This window comes from Aptenodytes forsteri, unplaced genomic scaffold, assembly GCF_000699145.1.
Source record: "Aptenodytes forsteri isolate BGI_AS27 unplaced genomic scaffold, ASM69914v1 Scaffold68, whole genome shotgun sequence".
In the NCBI taxonomy this organism is placed as follows: domain Eukaryota; kingdom Metazoa; phylum Chordata; class Aves; order Sphenisciformes; family Spheniscidae; genus Aptenodytes; species Aptenodytes forsteri.
In genome coordinates, this window is record NW_008795382.1 from 38,125 (window position 1) to 58,402 (window position 20,278).

Sequence of the window (20,278 nt, forward strand, 5' to 3'; positions counted from 1 at the left end):
GGACCAGGCGCCTCGTTACAAGCATTTGCCACAGTTTATTAATAGTAAACGCCTTCGACAGGGCCGGCAAGGCAAGGTGGTTCTGACAACAGCCAAAGGGTACAGTGAGGGAACGCGAACAGCGCCCGGCCAAGGGCAGAGCCCGCCCGCAGCCCCGGCGGCCGCCGCCCCCGGCACCCCCACCCCGACGTACACAGCGAGAGGAACAACAAACGGCTCGTACACAGCAAAACCCGAGAAAACACTGGGAAAGCGAGCGGCCCGGAAACAAAAGCGTACAGAAATCTGCGCGAAAGTCACTGAAAAAGGCTCAAAACGTGGTAGCGGCAGCAGGAAGCAGGCCTTGCGTTTGGGGTTCATTACCAGTACAAACCAAGGTGGAAAGCAAGGTGTTCGTTTCTGAAATGGAGTAACAGCAGTTCTCATTTCAATCTTAGCTTTTACTTTTCCCCGAAGTTTCCAGCGGTAACACAAACGTGCTTCTTTCCTCCCAAAGACACCAAGAACAATGGCAGAACAGCTTCTGGTATGACACTGCTTTGGCGGTTTACAGATCCCTTGCAGAAAAAGTCTATTGGCTCCAAAAAAGTTTATATATCTCTATATTTTACGTAAAATATCTGTTTTTACCAAAATACGATATCCAGGCACATGGCTGTAAAATAACTTTAAACCAATTCACTATAAAATTACTTTTGGTAATAAATAATCCGATTCTCAGAGAGGCAAAACGCTCCTTTTGCCTCCGCAGATGGACTGTCTGAGGCACAGTTCCTCTGCATTCCCAGAACTCCCCCTCCCTCCCTCCTGCGTTCCCCTTGTCCTTCTCCCTGAGCCTCGGCCAGGGCAGAAGCAACTTGTGCTTTTTAGCCTGCGTGAGGCGGAATCCCGCTCCTAACAAGTCACTTACAACCAAGAAGCGATAATCAACACGTGCCGAAAGAAATCCGCAAAGTCAGTGGGGCGGATACTCACAACAGGCTTTTATTCTTGAAGGAACAGCTGCTGTTATTAGATCTGATACGATCTGCACCCCCCGGGGGGCTCCTTCGGGCCAGCAAGTTGCACTGAAGTCTGCTCTCAATGCGAATGAAACCAGGATCTTTAAGAGCAAAACATCTCTGCGTGCATCTGGCACATTAATAAGTCAATAGGAATGCAGAGACACTCCTTAATCCCCCAAAAGATCTGTCAAATTCAGAAATCTTGAACTAAATCTCCTCTGTCTAGGCAGAGTAATGGTTTGGAGGGAAAAAAAAAAAAATAGCTTACTTTCACTCCTAAATATAAAGCAGATACGTGTGTCTCGTGTTCCTCCCCTGCCCTATTTGTGGGCATCCAGCTCTTCAAAGCACTTGCAATACATTTGGTCACAGAAACAGTATTGCTCTAGAAGTCAAAGATACTAAAAACGTAAGAGAGCCACCTCAGGAATGTGTAATCTCTCTGCTCTGGAGATTTTTGCCGCTGTCCTCTGCGCCAGTATCCCTCACACGGAGGCTGAATGCTGCTAGTCTAATGTCACCGAGTTGCACAGGGCAGCTTTCAGCGCAGTGTATTAGATTTTTCCCCTTGTTTGTAAGACTACTCTTGCTGTCACAGCCTGCGGAGCTCCCTCAGTCCCAGGAGCAGCAGCAGCCACCACAGATCAGCTACCGACACTAAGCAGCCACTTCACATGGAACGGGCAAGACTAAACGAGGGCTCTGCCACTGCTATCATTGGTGACCTGTAGTCAGAACAGTTACTGAAGAATCTAACGTAGATAAAGCTTTCACAAAAGAAGCCTCAGGACAAAAAAGTTGTTCAGACAGATTCCAAGCTTTTTAGCTTTCAGGAAAAAGCAGATCTGAAGCACAGCATGGAGTTACAGCACAAGGAAGGCGGCAGGGCAGGGGAGGTGCTTCACAACAGCATGCCAGGGATGAATCTTGGAGCAGCACTTTCATCCCATCCTTAGAGGAGAAGCCTGATCAGAGCTACTGAAGTTGTAGCTTTTGAAGATGATTATTTGAAGCCTAATTTCCTGTCCCCCCATCTATTTCCTATGATCCTTAAAAGACATCACTGCACATCTCCCTGGGGAATAGTCTTGAGGGGTTTAGTAAGTCATGACTTGACGGATATTATTTTGATGAACTACCCAAACCAACCATCCTGAAGCTTCTCAAGAAAGCACTCCAGGGAGCAAGTCCAGTTTGCCCAGCTCACAGAAGTTAGTGCTCCATTTAGTTTGCGCATGAAGCTAAATGACACATCACATCCCGAGAGTGATTAAACACCAGAGCATTGAAAGACTCATAACCCTGTATTCCCCCTCACTGTTACTTTGAGAAGTCAAAGGGGAAAAAAACAAAAGGCAACAGCAGTAACTTTGGCTAGATGTTCTAAAGCCAGTTTGAACAGGAGTACAAATAGAGGTGCCTACTGTGGAAGCAGGATTCATTTGAACATACCACGTGCAGTAAGTAGGAGCTAGGCAGACGTAGTCCAGTAAGGACATACTCAGTCCAGATCACATTCTCCTCTCCCCTTTAATTCAGCACTGCCTGGTGGTGGCAAGTCTTCTCCGCTAACGTAAGCAACAAAGATATACGGAGAAAGGGAGAGCAAGACAAAAGGGAAGGCATTAGGCCTGAGAAGAAAAGGATTTGTTCTCTTCTCACTGAAAAATGGTCCAGTCTTTGCTTCGCTTCCGCAGTGAGGACTGCTAGATACATAAACCAAATTTTTCTTCAGTACATACAAGCATACGTCAAGAAGGTACCTACAACCATAGCACACAGCACACAGTAGCACAAGCTTAGAATGACTTAGTAAGTTCAAACAAGACAAGCTTTTACTTGGAGGGGAAAATACCGATATTTTCATCTTGAATGCAGTTGTTTTGGGTGGGAAGGGAGGGGGCTGGCTCAAAATCCAAGACCAGACACTTGTCCTATCTACAGCTAGAGCGGACAGAGGGTATCAGCCTTTCGCTTACAAAGTAAAATTCTATACTCCTACTGACACAACAGGAGTGAAATCTTTATCTTTGAATATCCCTACCCGCAGCGTACCTTCTGAACCAAAGATCAGTAGCTAAGAAGGGAATAAGAGACCTCAGGAATGCATTTTTTGACTTGGACAGTCATCACTGAGAAGTTCAACTTCTGAACTAATTTTCAAGGCCTTATATTCTCTTCCTATGTTCCAGCTTCTTCAGGTGTTTTTGTTTTGTTTTTAAAAAACTGCATTCTCCTCTGATTAGATCTACCTTGGTAATAAGCAAACAGAACCTCTTCTTAGGGCTGCAAAGTGGATTGGAAGCCTCTCAGATCACAGGCAAGGACTCCTCACTTCAGCCCAGCTAAAATGAAGACTGGGATGGCCAAGGCTTTCCCAGTCAGCTAAGCAGCAACGTCCCACAGAGGTTCACCACGAAGACTGGGATGGCCAAGGCTTTCAGTTAAGCAGCAACGTCCCACAGAGGTTCACCAGCCCACACTAATGGAATCATCATCACTCCTATGCTTAGAAATAGCATACTCTTTTCCAGATATACGGAACCAAAATGAGAATAGCTTCATCAAAGCAAATGCTAAAGCAAAACAAAAGCATTTGGTTGAAAGGCAGTGAGAGCTGGGGAAAACTAAATTCCCCTTTTCCATGCAAGTTGAACACTGCTGGTGGAGGAACAGCAGGCAGGGTAACAGATAACCTGTCTCTCACTTGCTGCTGCATTAAAGGCTTTCAGTATCTTTAGCTTCTACATACAATCCCATGTTTTGACAACTGGGGACCTCCTACCAGAAGGAAAGGCAGATCATCAGCTTCACAGTTAAGAATACATAAATCTATCACTGTCATACATACAGGAGTACTCAGTCCCCTGGCTGACTAAGGCCTCCTGTACCTGAAATCAGTTACTTCAAGGTCCAAGTGTAAGTCCCTGGAAACAGCGAATTACAATGGCAGAAGAGCCATAACCTTTACTACAACTACAAATAATCTGCAACACCTTGTGGAATGCACCCAAAACAGCGTATGTGTGTATATATAAATTTTGTATATAGACATTGTACTGTTTCATTCTTTTTAATACATATACAAGTACCTATACATATATACATATTTACAATTTACACCAGCCAGTAGATGTATGCGTATTGTACATATACACACAAACGCCTAGAATACACATGCACACACACAAACACACACTCTTTAAAATAAACTCCACATCCCAGGTAACAAAGTCCTGCCATAGTCCAAAGAAGAGCAGCACCAAGTGGTGGGGGGCTCAATATACCAGCTTCAAGACTGCGTAGAACAAACACTAGCATTCACAGAATTTTTTACACTTGGGAAATTAAAGAATGGATGGCATAAGCTTCAGCCCAGCTACAAAGAACCTTCATGCAAACTTCCCAGCTACACTCCACCAATTCTTGCTGTTCCATACCGTGCTCTCCTCAGCTGAATGGGGTCCATCAGTACTGATCTGCTGCCCTTCGCTATTCCAGCTGACTAGATCATACCTTGTTTGGCGGCATTGCAAACAGGCCTACCATGATACTATGGTAGTCACAAAGTTCTACATTTTTTTCACCTAAAAATAGAGGCATGGCTGGGGTTCAACATAAAAGCACTGATCAGACTTGTCCCTTCACTACTTTTCTAGCAGCCCATGGAAAAGTGAAAATGGACTTTTTCATTTGATAGTTTAAAATATTTTCGGTTCCTTCTCCTTGCTCACACCTTCGCTGTCAGGAGTTGCAAGAGGTCCTCTAGCTTGGCAAGGAAGGCAGTACAGTCCAAATGAGTCAGCAAGCACTTTTCCCAGGAGTCAGAATAGCCTTCTCCAGCAAGTGCCTTTACAAAGGCCACTGTACTCCTTAACATACCCAGACTGGGCATTATAGACTGAGGGAGCCTGTAGTGCTGCCAAACATAATTACAGCCCCTCAGCTTTACTGGTTCAAAGGTAGGACTGAGATGCAACGGTGGGCATGCAAAACATTAACAGGGCTTTATGGCAGCACCTGCTTTGTTTAACCTGCAAAAGGAGCACCAGCATCTCTCCTAGGGCACAGGGATCCAGCACAGATGGGTCAGATAAATGAGTGATAGGAAGGGCTCGTATTCAGCACTGTATGGGACATTCTTTCAGTTCCTATCAGGGACTGGTAACACTGTGGGAGCCACATGTTCCATCCAACACACGGAAAGGAGGGATAACACCTCCTGGAAATGTACAAATTTCTGTCTAGTACCTCAAAATGAAGAATGCCCTCTCCTCCTGGAAAATTGTGGCAGCAGTACAAACGGCAAGATGACCCATATTACAGTGAGAGATGGGGGCTAGCTTTCTTAGTTTTGTAATTTGTTAATCTGCTAACCATCTACCCAATCAGGCAGAGTGGAAATTGTGTCCTTGGCCAGCAGTACAAAGTTCATATATAAAACTGCTGCATCAAATTTGTAGGGAGCATTAAGTATCTTTACAACTTCACTTCAAACCCACTGCTCCAAATGCAACTTAATTGTTCACCTTTTTGTCTACTTACTTGCCTAAGACTGAAAAAATATATTTGTTATGAAGGACTCTGTTTTATTGCTATTGTTGGTTTGCACTGTGTGTTTCCATCTTTACCATTTCAAATCCAGACTCTTTGGGGATAAAATATTGTTTTTCTATTGATTTTTTCCAATTTCTTAAAATTGTATAAAAATAAAGGATTTCCACAAACGTGGGCTAAAGGTAACCAATAATACTTCTATACTTAGGATCAGCTGTTGGAAATGTGGTTGATAGCCACAAGACCAGAAATAAACCTCTAGTGATTCTTTAGTTTAACATTTAAAAGACATGAAAACTTCTGCTTATAAAATTGACCCCATACAGAATGGAACAGCTAAACTAACAGCTGTTTATTATTACTTTTTAAAATAATGGTCCTAAATTTAAAAATAAAATCAAGTACTTCCTTTTATGATTTTCACATTATAAAACTGCACCATTCAAAATCTGTGGCCAGGGAAACCCCTTTGTAGTAAGACAGTTTCTCTTAATAGTCATCGAGGGTGTTTTCCAGGAAAACATTCCTAACATCCAGTATGGAAGCCAGCTCCAAAATGTGCTTTTGGAGGTGAGGGTTCTCCACCGTTTCATCTCTCGGCAGCTGAGGATAAGATTCTGGATAATTTCGAGTCTCCTGCTAGATGACAGTGAAAACAAAGAGAATCAGACATTCATTTATTTTTACACCCTTTATGAAGAAGATTGCAAAAGGCCAATTTCACTTAAGAGGTGTCCTACTCTGTTTAGCATGCCACAGAGAGAGAAAATATTCTAGCATTTTCACTTTTTCTCTTTCCATTGACTCAGAGATGGTCAGAGTGGCAATACAAATGCCCATTCATCTAAGACGGTTAATAACGTTCACAGAAGTCTTGGGCGGGGGAAAAAAAAGACAAAAAGACTTCACGTATACTTACCTACTAGGCTGGAGTTCATTTCTTGAAATTATAGACATGTAAGCATCTCCAGTGGGAGATTCATCTCATCCTAAAACAAATATCTAAGACACTGGGGGCAAATCCCTCCCCGCTAACAGAAGATCTGCTTCTTTCCCCTGATATCAAAGAAGCCTAGGTAGCTAACTTAGGCTTGGAAAGCTACTGCATGTCTGCAGTTAGACAAGATGAATACTGTGTATTTCTGTGCTTCGATTTCCATTTTTTTCTGTAATGTTTAAAACGGAGCAGGCAGTTTATATGCCAACACTCACATATATAAAATGGTGTAGATCCAGAAGCAGACTTCACTGTTGGCACAGCATTAACCAACAGGGAGGGAAAATACCACCTTCCTGTTTAGTTTATTCATTTACACTTCAAAGACCTTTCAAAATCCATTCACGCTAGAATACATTCTAGCAATAACGTTCCACTCCTCCCCATTTCTTGTTCTATATCTTTTTAGTTGTGTAGAAATAATAATCTTGAATTATTAAGAGGAATTTTTCTAGCAGACAAGGCCGTTCAGAGTGACATAAATGAATTAGAGTGTGTCTGCTACTTATGTAGAAGAATAAGGCTTCAGCAAGTCAAAGGCTTCATGCCTTTGGAGAGATACAAAGGCACAGATTCAATACAAGCTGTAGGCATTAGCATGTGAGCATCAGTTATTGTTCTGAAGTCACAGAGATATGCTTAGCCCTAAGACCTTTCCATCCTGAGGCAGTGCAGTTCTATATGCACTGGACTATCATTCTCACAAAGGGATAGATATCCCTGCATACCCGGAAAATTTTGTGCATCCTCATAGTAGCCGAACAGAAGATAAATCTTGTTAGAAGCAAGCGAAGAAATTCATCCCCAAAAAATTGAAGAAAGGACTGATCTGTAGAGAAGGCAAAGAAAACTCAGTTTAGAAAGGCGGGGGGGGGGGGGGGGGGGGGGGGCTTAGGGGAAACCACTACAAATTCTTGTGCATTCCCATTATTCACTATTCTGTCCCTTGGAAAGGCTGAGCAAGAAAAAACAGCATCCGCTTAAGTAGCATGCTAAGGTTTAGTTGTGCATCTTTAGGCACGCACCTATGGATCGGGAGTGGGTCAGCAGCTGGGCAATATCTCGGTTGATTTTTCTAAGGTAATCTTGACACTTCTCCCACAATCCTCTGCGCATGCTTGATAATCCAGAGACAAATAGGAATGCCATTAAAGGATTGTTCAGAAAGAGTGTGAAGAGGCTACCCCGCTGAGACTGATCTGGGGGGAAAAAAAAAAATAAAAATCAATAGACAAAGAGATACATTTGGCACATGAAACAGAAAAGCTGTCCCTGCCACAGAATGAAGTTGCTCACCCACTAAATTCTGTAACAGAGGAACTACTCCTTTGTGTTAGTTACATCTTCTCTCATCTTGTGGCAGATTTGTTCTCAAGATGATGCAATGACTAGCAATAAAGGCTTACTGGACATGTGCATTAACACCAAGAGAAATGAGATTTTCTCATGAATTGTGGGAGGCCTATATCTTCATTTTGAGCACATAACTTGAACACAAAAGTCGTAACTGAAACAACTGATAGAAGATACTGATTCCTAAAGAGAAGTATTAAACATGGACATTCTTATTCCATTCAAAAAAACAGGTAGTAGAACCTATACATCCCCCCCCTCAAAGTCTACATGGTTGCCCTTTTGTTGGGCATCACAATATCCTAAAGCCCATTTACTCCATGCAGTTCAACATGATACAGAAAGGTCCAAGCTTCATCTCAATCAACTGGGAAGTCAAAAAGAAAGGCAATGCACAGAAGATCACGCGCCCAAACAGTAAGGCCACTTCCTCATCAGCAAGGATTACTGACTTATTTTGGTGCATTTCCTTTTTTTTTTTTTTCAGGACTTGGGCACACAGCATGCATGGTGTAACGCCATACTGACACAGGGGCTCACTTAGGTTCTGCTAAGAAGTCTCTGCACGGTGCTCTAGTGCACAGTGTCGCACCCCCTCAGAACTACAGCAAGACTTTCCTGACTGGCCCATGAACACAACATAAGCATCCAGTATTTTATAAAGTTAGTTCTATTTTTCAGAGTTTCTGTTTAAACAGGATTCATTATTACAGAACTTATTTTCTACTTACGTTTCAGCTAAATAACAGGAATAGTTTCAAAACAAATGACAAGCTTCCGCTTCTTGCACATTCTTTCATGATACTCACCTAACATCACTTTATGTGGCTTAAGCTAGATCTTTGTACTTGTCTTTGTGATGGATAATAACCTTAACATGGCAAATTCCATTGAGAAAGTCTGGAATGATTTATGTTTTATAGTAGTCACAAGGACTGAAGAATATAATGGTTCATTGCCTGTTCCTACTATCAACGCACCTTCTCAGGGCATACAAAGCCGACAGTTTTCCTTAACTTACCCTCCAAAATCAGAACAAGATCTGAGAAGATTTTGCTCTACGCCTGGCATTTAAAAGCTGATACCTTAACTGACTCTGCTCACTTTCTGGGACTAACAAAGCTACCCAAAGTGCTAATCATCATCATCATCCCAGCACAGGGCTGGCAGTTTTCTGAGTCTCTGTGTAGGAGAAACTTTGTCTCCTGGCACTCGTTGAAGCTATCTGTAGAAATATCATCATTGTTAGAATAAATTATTTGCCATAAACAGTAACTAAACTTTATCATACTACTTCAGGGAACGTTAATCTGATTTAAGGATTACATAGTGATGAAAAGCTATCTTCTCCTGAAGAATCTAAGTTATATGTGTTTGGGATAGATACATGATGCAACTGCAACTTGTTAGGAAATGCAATACTACACATACCTTGTAATGCTTTTGGATATGCTGTTGGAGAAAGCAAGCACACCAATGGTTGTCCAAATAAGTTTGTGAAATTCTGTAACAGATAAGAATTTTGAAGTGTTGATGGTCACTTTGCTTGCTTTTGAATATTCAGCAAGTTAAGGGCACGAACAAAGACTATTAATGACAGAGAACACACTAATGCCTGTCACACAGTTCAGCATTGGCAGTAAGGCTGACAAGTTGACTTACTGATAGATCACAGCACAGAAAGAATATAACCCATTACATTTTAAAGGAATTATAATTTTCTCATTTCACTGCTACTGATAGCAGACACTAATTTCATGGAAACACGGCTTTCAGTAGTAATACATTACTTGAAAAAAATCATGTTCAGCAATAAAAATGAAAGCCATTGGCTTTCAGGTCAAAATAGATCTAGCATCTTTCCTCAATACCAACTGAACTATCCAGTCAAAGTAATTTCTTTCCTCTTTTCTTTCTAGCAGGAGGAACTATTTCTGATGAAACAGAAGAGCCCAGTGGAGAAAAGTTTTAAAATAAATTTCCTTTAAAGCAAGTATGTCATAACCTTAACATCTGCTATACTGAACCCTCATTTTACGATACTCATTTCATGCACCCTCCACCAGCACCTTTAATATTGCCTAAGCGTCCTCCTGTTGCACAAGAATTTCTCCAGAAACCTCAAACGACGCCTTTGTCCAGTGTCACCAACATTTACCTGATAACAGTCCTACTGTATATCTGTCTGGTAGGTATGCTCTAGTGCACAGTGTCGCACCCCCTCAGAACTACAGCAAGACTTTCCTGACTGGCCCATGAACACAACATAAGCATCCAGTATTTTATAAAGTTAGTTCTATTTTTCAGAGTTTCTGTTTAAACAGGATTCATTATTACAGAACTTATTTTCTACTTACGTTTCAGCTAAATAACAGGAATAGTTTCAAAACAAATGACAAGCTTCCGCTTCTTGCACATTCTTTCATGATACTCACCTAACATCACTTTATGTGGCTTAAGCTAGATCTTTGTACTTGTCTTTGTGATGGATAATAACCTTAACATGGCAAATTCCATTGAGAAAGTCTGGAATGATTTATGTTTTATAGTAGTCACAAGGACTGAAGAATATAATGGTTCATTGCCTGTTCCTACTATCAACGCACCTTCTCAGGGCATACAAAGCCGACAGTTTTCCTTAACTTACCCTCCAAAATCAGAACAAGATCTGAGAAGATTTTGCTCTACGCCTGGCATTTAAAAGCTGATACCTTAACTGACTCTGCTCACTTTCTGGGACTAACAAAGCTACCCAAAGTGCTAATCATCATCATCATCCCAGCACAGGGCTGGCAGTTTTCTGAGTCTCTGTGTAGGAGAAACTTTGTCTCCTGGCACTCGTTGAAGCTATCTGTAGAAATATCATCATTGTTAGAATAAATTATTTGCCATAAACAGTAACTAAACTTTATCATACTACTTCAGGGAACGTTAATCTGATTTAAGGATTACATAGTGATGAAAAGCTATCTTCTCCTGAAGAATCTAAGTTATATGTGTTTGGGATAGATACATGATGCAACTGCAACTTGTTAGGAAATGCAATACTACACATACCTTGTAATGCTTTTGGATATGCTGTTGGAGAAAGCAAGCACACCAATGGTTGTCCAAATAAGTTTGTGAAATTCTGTAACAGATAAGAATTTTGAAGTGTTGATGGTCACTTTGCTTGCTTTTGAATATTCAGCAAGTTAAGGGCACGAACAAAGACTATTAATGACAGAGAACACACTAATGCCTGTCACACAGTTCAGCATTGGCAGTAAGGCTGACAAGTTGACTTACTGATAGATCACAGCACAGAAAGAATATAACCCATTACATTTTAAAGGAATTATAATTTTCTCATTTCACTGCTACTGATAGCAGACACTAATTTCATGGAAACACGGCTTTCAGTAGTAATACATTACTTGAAAAAAATCATGTTCAGCAATAAAAATGAAAGCCATTGGCTTTCAGGTCAAAATAGATCTAGCATCTTTCCTCAATACCAACTGAACTATCCAGTCAAAGTAATTTCTTTCCTCTTTTCTTTCTAGCAGGAGGAACTATTTCTGATGAAACAGAAGAGCCCAGTGGAGAAAAGTTTTAAAATAAATTTCCTTTAAAGCAAGTATGTCATAACCTTAACATCTGCTATACTGAACCCTCATTTTACGATACTCATTTCATGCACCCTCCACCAGCACCTTTAATATTGCCTAAGCGTCCTCCTGTTGCACAAGAATTTCTCCAGAAACCTCAAACGACGCCTTTGTCCAGTGTCACCAACATTTACCTGATAACAGTCCTACTGTATATCTGTCTGGTAGGTATACTGATTGGCAATAATTATCACCCCCCCCAAAAAAAAAAATCATTTACACAACCTCATTAGCTGCCATATGTCTCACCAAAACAGCTTTCTTGAAACTGAAGGCTTGAAAAGCCATAGAAAATGTAAACGATCATGTCTCATCTTATCAGAGCACACATTCAAACCATGCATCCAGAGCACATGAGTGCAACACACATTTCTGCAGATTATATTCTTAAAATTGGCAGGTTACGAATGTAAGGTATACATCACCAGAAGTATTTGCTTGTGTAGAATCATTAGAAAGCTCGTTTTTTAATTCCTTCTGGCTTCTGCTTAATTCAAATGGAACTTTCCTTTCTGGGCAGTATATTTCAATTAAATTAGTTTCACTGAATTAATTTAATCTAAGTCTGCTAAATACTAAAGACAGTAATCTAGTCTAATCAAAGTAAAACATTTCCCATATCTGACAGAGTGCTGACTAGTCCTAAAAACCCTTCTATTTCATTAAGAGCCCAAGGACGATTTATAATGCTAGATACTGAGGTTTGGTCTCTAATGAAGAAACAAAGACTATTACCATGAAGACAGTAACTGCAGGCCAACCCAGTAATTAGTAAAACTGTACTATAAAGAAACATTTAAAACTCCAGAAGGAGTCACCCCAGACATTGCCAGTTTGAACTGAATATACACCGGCAGGTTACACGTTCTCAAGTAATATGTATGCTTAGTATTCATGAGCAGATTCACATGTTGAATTCCATCTTGTATCACCCAGTTAGAGACCAAAGCAGACTTTCCATACACTCCATCAGTAAAAATGACAATGCAATTAAACACTGCCTACAGCTATAAAGCAAAACCAAGGGTCACTCATATATCTCAGGAAAGGTATTACTCACTGACAGTATCTGAGATCATTCTGGAGTCTGTCCCAGCAGAGGGTAAGTCAAGATAGCTAGTAAGTCCTGCAAAGGGGAGAAACTACACAGAACGCGCTCTTTGGAAGTCAGCTGCTCATGCCAGTTGCTACATCTAAACTACAGATCCAGGAGGATAAGACTCTCAAGCTTCCAGGTACCTGCCTCAGCTCTTGCCCAGACACAACTGCGTACCACAGCCCAGGTGAACACCAGGATTCACTCACCACCACCACCACCACCTCCGCTCCCGATTTCCACAGAAAAGCACTGTGGGCGTACATGCAACAGAGGAACAGGAGCATGTTACAGCCACGGCTTGGAGCGGAGGACCACGAGGTGCACCAGAAAAACCTGCCCTGCAGTCTGGATGTTGGTAGCAGCTCTGGATAAGGAATGCTGTACCTTTCGGTGCATGGACAACTCCAAAAAAGGTAAAACACACTTTTGTTTCAAAATTGACTTTGGTTTTTTACTTCAGTATTCAAGTTTTCCAACAGAAGCATTGCTGCTTTTTAAAATGCGTCTCATACACATCTCTTTCCAAAAAAGAACTACTTATCATCTCCCAAAGAAGTCACTTCACATGTAAGCTTTATTAAGCTGAGTACTTACACCACATCACCGACAAAGGCCTTGCATTCTCACTGGACGAAGTTTCTGGTTTGTTTTTTTTAAGACTTTGCATTTGACCATAATCTTAGACAACAACAGCTACAAGAAGATACTGATTTTAAAGTATTATTTCATCCACATACACAGTGGTAACCTTCAAGAACACAGCCATCTATATTTAAAAGGAAGTGTTAAAAAAAAAATTCATGGCTTGAAGTAGATATGCTTGATTTGCAGTTATCTTCCATTTTCAGCTAAATATATAGGGGAGGAAGCTGTTCAAGTGCCGCTGATTTGACAAACTGGCAAGTCACTTCCTGGCAGGACTTACTTTCAGTCATCACCATTTAAGCCCTCCAGAGAGAGGAAGAGGATGAGAATGCATGCAGGAGAGCAGAAACGGCTTGTAGAAAAAGATGTGTGAGCAGTTGCTGTTACTGCCAGTATTGCTAGCAGTGACATTTAAATGTCAGGATAGCTACTGTCCTATCAGAAAAGATCAGAGCAGCCATGTGGAAAAAAGTCAGTGCACTGACTTCAACTTCTCACACAACTGCACAGAACCTTTGTTTGTGCCAGTGCTTGAGTCTACAAAGCATCTCTCAACACACCCAGAGGATAGTCATGGGACAGCACTATCGGTATATTCTGGTGACAAGGAACCCAAGCACATAAGCACGCACAGGATGACGACAGACAGGAATCTACAAGGGCTAGAAAATAGTGAGATTGAGAGCTCTGCCATCTACCTTCAGCTGAAAACAAAACAAAACACCGAAACCCATCCCCACACATCTATCTGCCTAGGTTCAATGGCAATAGATTGTGAAGGTGAATGTGTGTTCTCAAATGCTGAATACATTTTTTTAAATAGGGGTCCATGCTCTTCCCCCACCCCCTTCATTCTCTTTTTAGATTCCTCACAATTGTGCCCACACGATTCTGATCTGGGTCAGAGCTCCTAGCAGCCACTTCCATAATCCTGTCCCAAAATACTTCCAAAACTCATATTTCTATACTCCTTACATACAGGCAGAGTTGCACTTCTCCACACCAGCTGCTCTGTGTGCTTAACAGACGGAGCACTGGTTTATTTTACACTACTGATGGTCAGTTCACTGCGGAACAAGGAAAAGAAACTAAATGGAAGTTACAGGTTTCACTTACTGTGTGCCCACAAAATCTAAAGAAAATTCAATCATCAAATTTAAATGTAACACAAAAAGCAAATTCTAATGTAAACACTTGACAGTTATTCTCACAAGAGCTACAAATCTACATGTGGGAATCCATCACCTCAACAAGATCCTTTGCTCTAAGCTGTCCACAGAACCCTGGTATGTCCAGAGCTGTATTTGAATTAACGATCACCAGGAATCCCTTACTCTCTCTTACAGAGCTGATCCACTTGACATCTTTCAGCAATTCTACTAGAGAGGAAGGGGGTAAGAAAACCAAAATGAAACAAAAACTCAAACCCCAAACCCAAGCCATACTTTTTACCCTGAAACAAAACCACATGCACACACCCCACACCCCCGTTGTTATACTGGAATGAATGTCAGGAAAGAGCAGAGGAAAATAAATCCCTACCAAATACTCATTTTCTCAGAAAGACAAGTAAACCATTCTGATTTTATTTCCCTTCCTTTAAATGGGGAAGGCAATTTAATAAAAAGCAGATTTGCACTGAAATCTAGTGTGGTGAAGTTAAATGCAGTAGTATTTAAAAAGTCCTTTGAAATGCATTACAATGCAACAAACCAAAAACCCTATAGAGAGGCCAGATCATTATTAAGACTGTCAGGTGAAAGTTCCCTGGCTCAATACAGAACTATTCTGAATCATACTGATCGCTGATTTAGTACCTCTCGTTGGCCAACAAATGCCTTTAAAACAAATGACACAGACTGTGGATACTGAACAAGGAACAAGTTCATCTGGCCACTAGACGTCCCTATTCCTCCTCTGAAATGCAGCTGTGAATGTTCACTTTTCTCACTGCAAATAATGGAACTATAAAAAGGAAGACGTAAGGAAGTGGCACTTTCCCCAGATACAGCACATTCTTAATATCCCATTCATGAATGAAATAAATGTTGTAATGCTATCCAGATGCAACTGGCAACTAAGATTGAAAATGCCTGCTTCTGTATTACCCGAATTGCAGATTCCCAAAGGTGATTTGATATGGAGTAATTCTACTGTAAGTCCATAGAGCCCTAGGAAGGAGGCTCATTGTCCAAGCATATACCACTCTACAGTAACACTGGATGCTAATTTGAGTCTTGTTATTTCCTTGGTTCAGATACTTTTCAGACAGAGACACCCCGTGTTTTATAAGATCAGGCTCAATGCTTTGACTCCTTTCTGTTGCTTAAAAGCAACTGAGTGTTGGATGACTGGAAAAAAAAAAGGCAGATTAGTAATCTCCCTCCCCCATGCACACACACCAAGATTTGGCTTTGGTATATAACAAAAATAAACCTCCCACCAGAGACCTTGGAAATCTTGAACCTTTTTTCCCTCCAGGAGGATTTATTACTTTCCAATGAGCGGCTTTTCATTGGCTTTGGTATATAACAAAAATAAACCTCCCACCAGAGACCTTGGAAATCTTGAACCTTTTTTCCCTCCAGGAGGATTTATTACTTTCCAATGAGCGGCTGTTCATGTGCTTCTCCTTCTTGTTCCTATTCATAGGATCAGATCCTGACTAGCATGCACAACCTCAAAAGAAAAGAAAGACTGAATACAAACTGTTTAAAAAAATAGCCTGTTAAAAGTGTAAGCTAACTAGGGGTTGACACTGTATCCTATCATAAGAGTAGCTGCTTTCAAGAGCCTTACCTTATAGGCAACACTGTTTGAGGAGTCCACAATGATAAACAGGGGCTTTCTTGTGAAAGGGTAGAGATCTCCAGGGTGAAGACTGTAAAGAGAAAGGGACGCTTCACAGAGCACTAGAATTGCTGCAAAGTTGTGACAGTGCACAGGTTTCTCAGACACACAGTTGCCCATGTCCAGATAAAAAGCAAGCACATTCCTCAAGCCCCAGTCCTCAGATTCATCCTCAGAGAGTAACTGCAAAACTAATTTGGTATTCTCTATAACATGGGCTATTGGACTTCTTATTAGTTCTTTCCCAACAAGAGATGTTTATCTTCTTGAGACATCATCCACCATTAATTTGAAGTTTTTCAGTAATAAAGAATTTACATTAAGTCACAGTAATACTTTTGGAGTGTTTAAATCATCATTTAGAGTTGCATATTCATTTCTAATTGTTCAAATTCAAGCCAATCTACATTATGATGTCCTGCACTGAAGAGTTTGAATTCAAGAGGCTTTGATGCATTTTCTCTATTAAAGACAAATTCTTCTGAATTTGCAGTTGTCACGCTCATGAAACTTACCAGTGCATCTCCTTGTAAGACTGGTTTCGCTTGTGGATAGCATCCCCATTTATAATGTCCCGGTTACTATTTGTCAGAACACCACCAAAATCATATGGACCTACACATGGCAAAAAGAAAGCTAAAATTAGCAGAGGTAACTCACCTCTGTTACGGATTTAATGATTATATGAAAGGGAGGAAGCAACCACAAATCCCAGAAAACTAAGTGAATCTGATCTACTGTAGTTGTAAGGGAGGGGATGGAGGAATGTGGAGGCTTTACTAACTACATATTCAATTTTATGCATTTTTAGTAGTTTCAGCATCTATCAAATAGAAGCAAGCAATGCAACTTAGTAACTTCTAATTTATTTATCCACTATTTACCCACAAACATAATACAAAAGATCCAAATACTGGCTCTTGTTACACTACATAGCAAAAAGATTAAAAGTCATTACACATTTCACCCAGGAAAATTAATACCTTTGTAAACTTACTATATGAGCTAGCATATTCTAGATTCAGATTTTGATCAAAAAATAAGGCTCAAGCAATCAAAACCCCTGTAGCCTCTCAGAATAGATATAGTAGTATCATCTGCAGTTATAACATTGCAAAGGGGAGAAGAGAAAGCTCAGAGAATGAACATGCTTTCAATACTCCTACAAAGGACAAAACAGTTTTAACCAGATTTCAAATCTGCAGCAAAGGTTTATTTTTTTAAGATTTCAAATACAGAATTCACAGTTTTTAAATGCACACAGCCTGGACATGTGTTCCTAAGGTAAGATAAAGAAATATTCTGCTAAGTTTGCACAACTGAGCTACCCGCCTAACTGTCTGATGGAGAGCAAAGATGAAAGTAATGGCCATAAAAAATATCAAATCCTACACAAAAAAAAAAAATGTGCTAGAGATACCAGGAAATATTTCTGCCATTGATAGGGGTATGAAATGTCACTAACATTAGTAAAATAAAGTATTAGGATTTCCTCATTCTGTTACACATTTGCAGAGTTGGTTGACTCATATTTGGCCACCAAATGCAATTTTTTCAGGTTTGGATACATAAGACACCTTTCCATTTTAAGGGAAGCTTTGGGAATACAAAATTAGGAACAGAACATACATTAATTTGGCACTGTTACAAATGTCTCATGTGAACTGTCAAACATAAATGGCTTACAGGCGATGAACAGTGCAACTTGCAGCTGCTCTCCCTTTTAATAAAGGTAGAACTTTTTGGTCTGTGCAGACTACACTACCTTATTAAAAGAATGCAGTTGTAATGGGATTCATTTAATGAAAACTGAAGTCTGACCATGCAGCTCTTCAGATGACAGAGCCTGGATGCCTCTACAGTAAGGTATTAAGTTGAAACAATACATGCAGTGAAGTGGACATAACACAGGCTTTAAAGAACACAGCTGAGTTAGAACCTATCACCAAGTTGCAGCAAAAAGTAAAATGTTAAAAGCATTTGAAAAAAAAAAAATCACTGCCACAATCCAAAGCTGACAGGGATTTTTTTTCCTTTAACATTTTGAGAGCTCTATAAATCATGCATTGGGATGGACAAGGCATGCATCTTATAAAGGAATGCAAGTCTCAAACAGATGAGGCGTGTACAATATTTAGGATGTTAAAAACTTTTTCTTTTTTTCTTTTCCTTAAATTATATAAACAGATCTTTTGATTGTGTCTACTTCAGCCAACCAGTTTTCAGCTTTTAGATTGCAGCTGCATCCAAATATTCTGCTAGGTTGCAAAGAACAGGTGGATGAGGTGAGGGGAATTGTCAAAAATCATGAGAAGGGCTTGAATTGTCAGGTTAACAAGCGTGCAAATAGAACATTCCCTGCAGACGCTTCAGCCCTTTTACCACCCATCTCCCGACCAAATGTTCTCATAGTACTGGAGATTGGAGAGAATCACAAAGTGCCATTTAGCCATTTTATTAACTTTGCACTGATGCATCATTTGAGCCACGTGGTCTTCAAAATTGGTGAAGCTTTTAATACTTCAGATGCATCAAAAACTGGATATGTCCTTTGAAAAGGTCTCAGGTTAGTGCACACTAATTAAAACACAGGGAATTAACTATTGTTTGTGGAAAAAAAAAGGCTATCTTACTAAGTAGACAGGAAAATAAAATTGACTTGTCTTTTAAAAGGAGCTTTGTGACATCTTTCTTGGTCACTTGTCCTGGAACATACAGAGAATTCAAGCCCTGTTCATGACAGGGAGCATTCCTTTATTGTACCTTCACTATCCGAACGACCTGATGGAAACACGCCCGTGGCAGACAAGTATATCAGCAGTACACTGTTTGCAGGCAGCTCCTGAAATTCAAATAAAGAGAAGAGTGGCAAGGGAAGAAATGTATAAGTTTATTTTAATATTCAACCATCACACTGATAAAACCATTGTCATTTAAGATTGTGCTACTCCTGCTTCCGGCTTCCCTTCACTCTTATTCTTCATATGTGTATATACCCTTCCCCACCACATACACCCCTTCAAATAGTTGAGTACACAGACAAAAGTGTAAACTGATGATACATTCAAACTTTTTTTTTTCCACACAGACCTCTAGGCTGATATTAGAGGTTCAAGCAGCACTAAAAAAGCATCTGCTTCCACATAGACTCTCTTACTATCTAGCCAGATCTGAGGCTTTCCAATATACGGAAACCAAAAGCTGCCAAGATCCATGCAGACCCTAACTCCCAAACAATTCAGTATCCTAAAGGAAGTTCTTTGTTTCCCAATACCCCAGAGTCTGCAACATCTGCCTCTTCCCCCAACCCTTCCGAGCTGGACAACAAGCGCAACACATTCAGGTTTCTGTATAGACCTGTAAAAGAAATCTATTTTCTACCTTTCTAATGGGATGTCTGCATGAGGAAACAGATGCTTTTAATTTCTGCAAAGGGCTGAGCATGCAGGCACCCAAAATTCTAAGTAGTAAGGATGCACTTCCTTCACCTCACCAGCTGTTTCTTTACAGTTTTTTCTTGAAACAAACTGAAACTTGTTTCTTTATAGGATTCATATTCTGTTTTTACTACTAAATCCTAAGTTGCTGATTTGTACAGTCATAATTAAGCATAATTAGCCCAGCAACTTTATTAAATTAAAATAAGCACAGCAACTGTATTGAAAAAAAGTCTACAAATTTATAGATTACTTACATGGAATAGAGCAGTGGGTAACAAAATAAGACAGACAGATAAAAACATAGCACATGCAGGAGAGAGATACAATTCAAATGGGATACAGAACTGGAGACCTACCAGGTACACAGTGCTTAAGAGCAACAGTTTCTTGACACACTTCCCTGATTTTGGATTGAGTTTGGCACAACATGAAGTAGAAGAATACTCTTAAGATTTTTCTGTTCTCCAGATCTCTTATCTCAAGAAATATTTCCTATATAATATATATCTCTCTCTAGGAAATAGATAAACATTTTATAGGAAACACTTATTTTTATATATATGTCTGTATATATATGTGTGTGTGTGTGTACATACACGTGCACAAATAAAATTACTGGATAAGATTAAATTATATGCAACTATTACATTATATCACATTACTTAGGCTTTCCATGGTATTGC

The 20,278-nt window shown here is 40.2% G+C and overlaps 2 protein-coding genes across 2 annotated transcripts in view; both read right to left on the reverse strand.

Annotated features, from left to right (window-relative positions):
- GOLGA1 (golgin A1) overlaps window positions 1–420 on the reverse strand; it is a 20,746-nt gene extending 20,326 nt beyond the window's left edge. Inside the window, exon 1 of the mRNA XM_009280567.2 lies at window positions 374–420. The gene's annotated coding sequence lies outside the window, so the exon portion shown is untranslated. The remainder of the gene's footprint in view (window positions 1–373) is intronic.
- A 5,496-nt stretch (window positions 421–5,916) lies between these two features.
- SCAI (suppressor of cancer cell invasion) overlaps window positions 5,917–20,278 on the reverse strand; it is a 29,972-nt gene continuing 15,610 nt past the window's right edge. The window contains exons 10-16 of the mRNA XM_009280574.2: window positions 18,919–18,997; window positions 16,671–16,770; window positions 16,105–16,186; window positions 10,969–11,041; window positions 7,584–7,757; window positions 7,287–7,387; window positions 5,917–6,200 (exon numbers count right to left, since the gene is read on the reverse strand). Coding sequence (XP_009278849.1) covers window positions 6,051–6,200; window positions 7,287–7,387; window positions 7,584–7,757; window positions 10,969–11,041; window positions 16,105–16,186; window positions 16,671–16,770; window positions 18,919–18,997 — 759 coding nt within the window. The 3' untranslated portion in view covers window positions 5,917–6,050. The remainder of the gene's footprint in view (window positions 6,201–7,286; window positions 7,388–7,583; window positions 7,758–10,968; window positions 11,042–16,104; window positions 16,187–16,670; window positions 16,771–18,918; window positions 18,998–20,278) is intronic.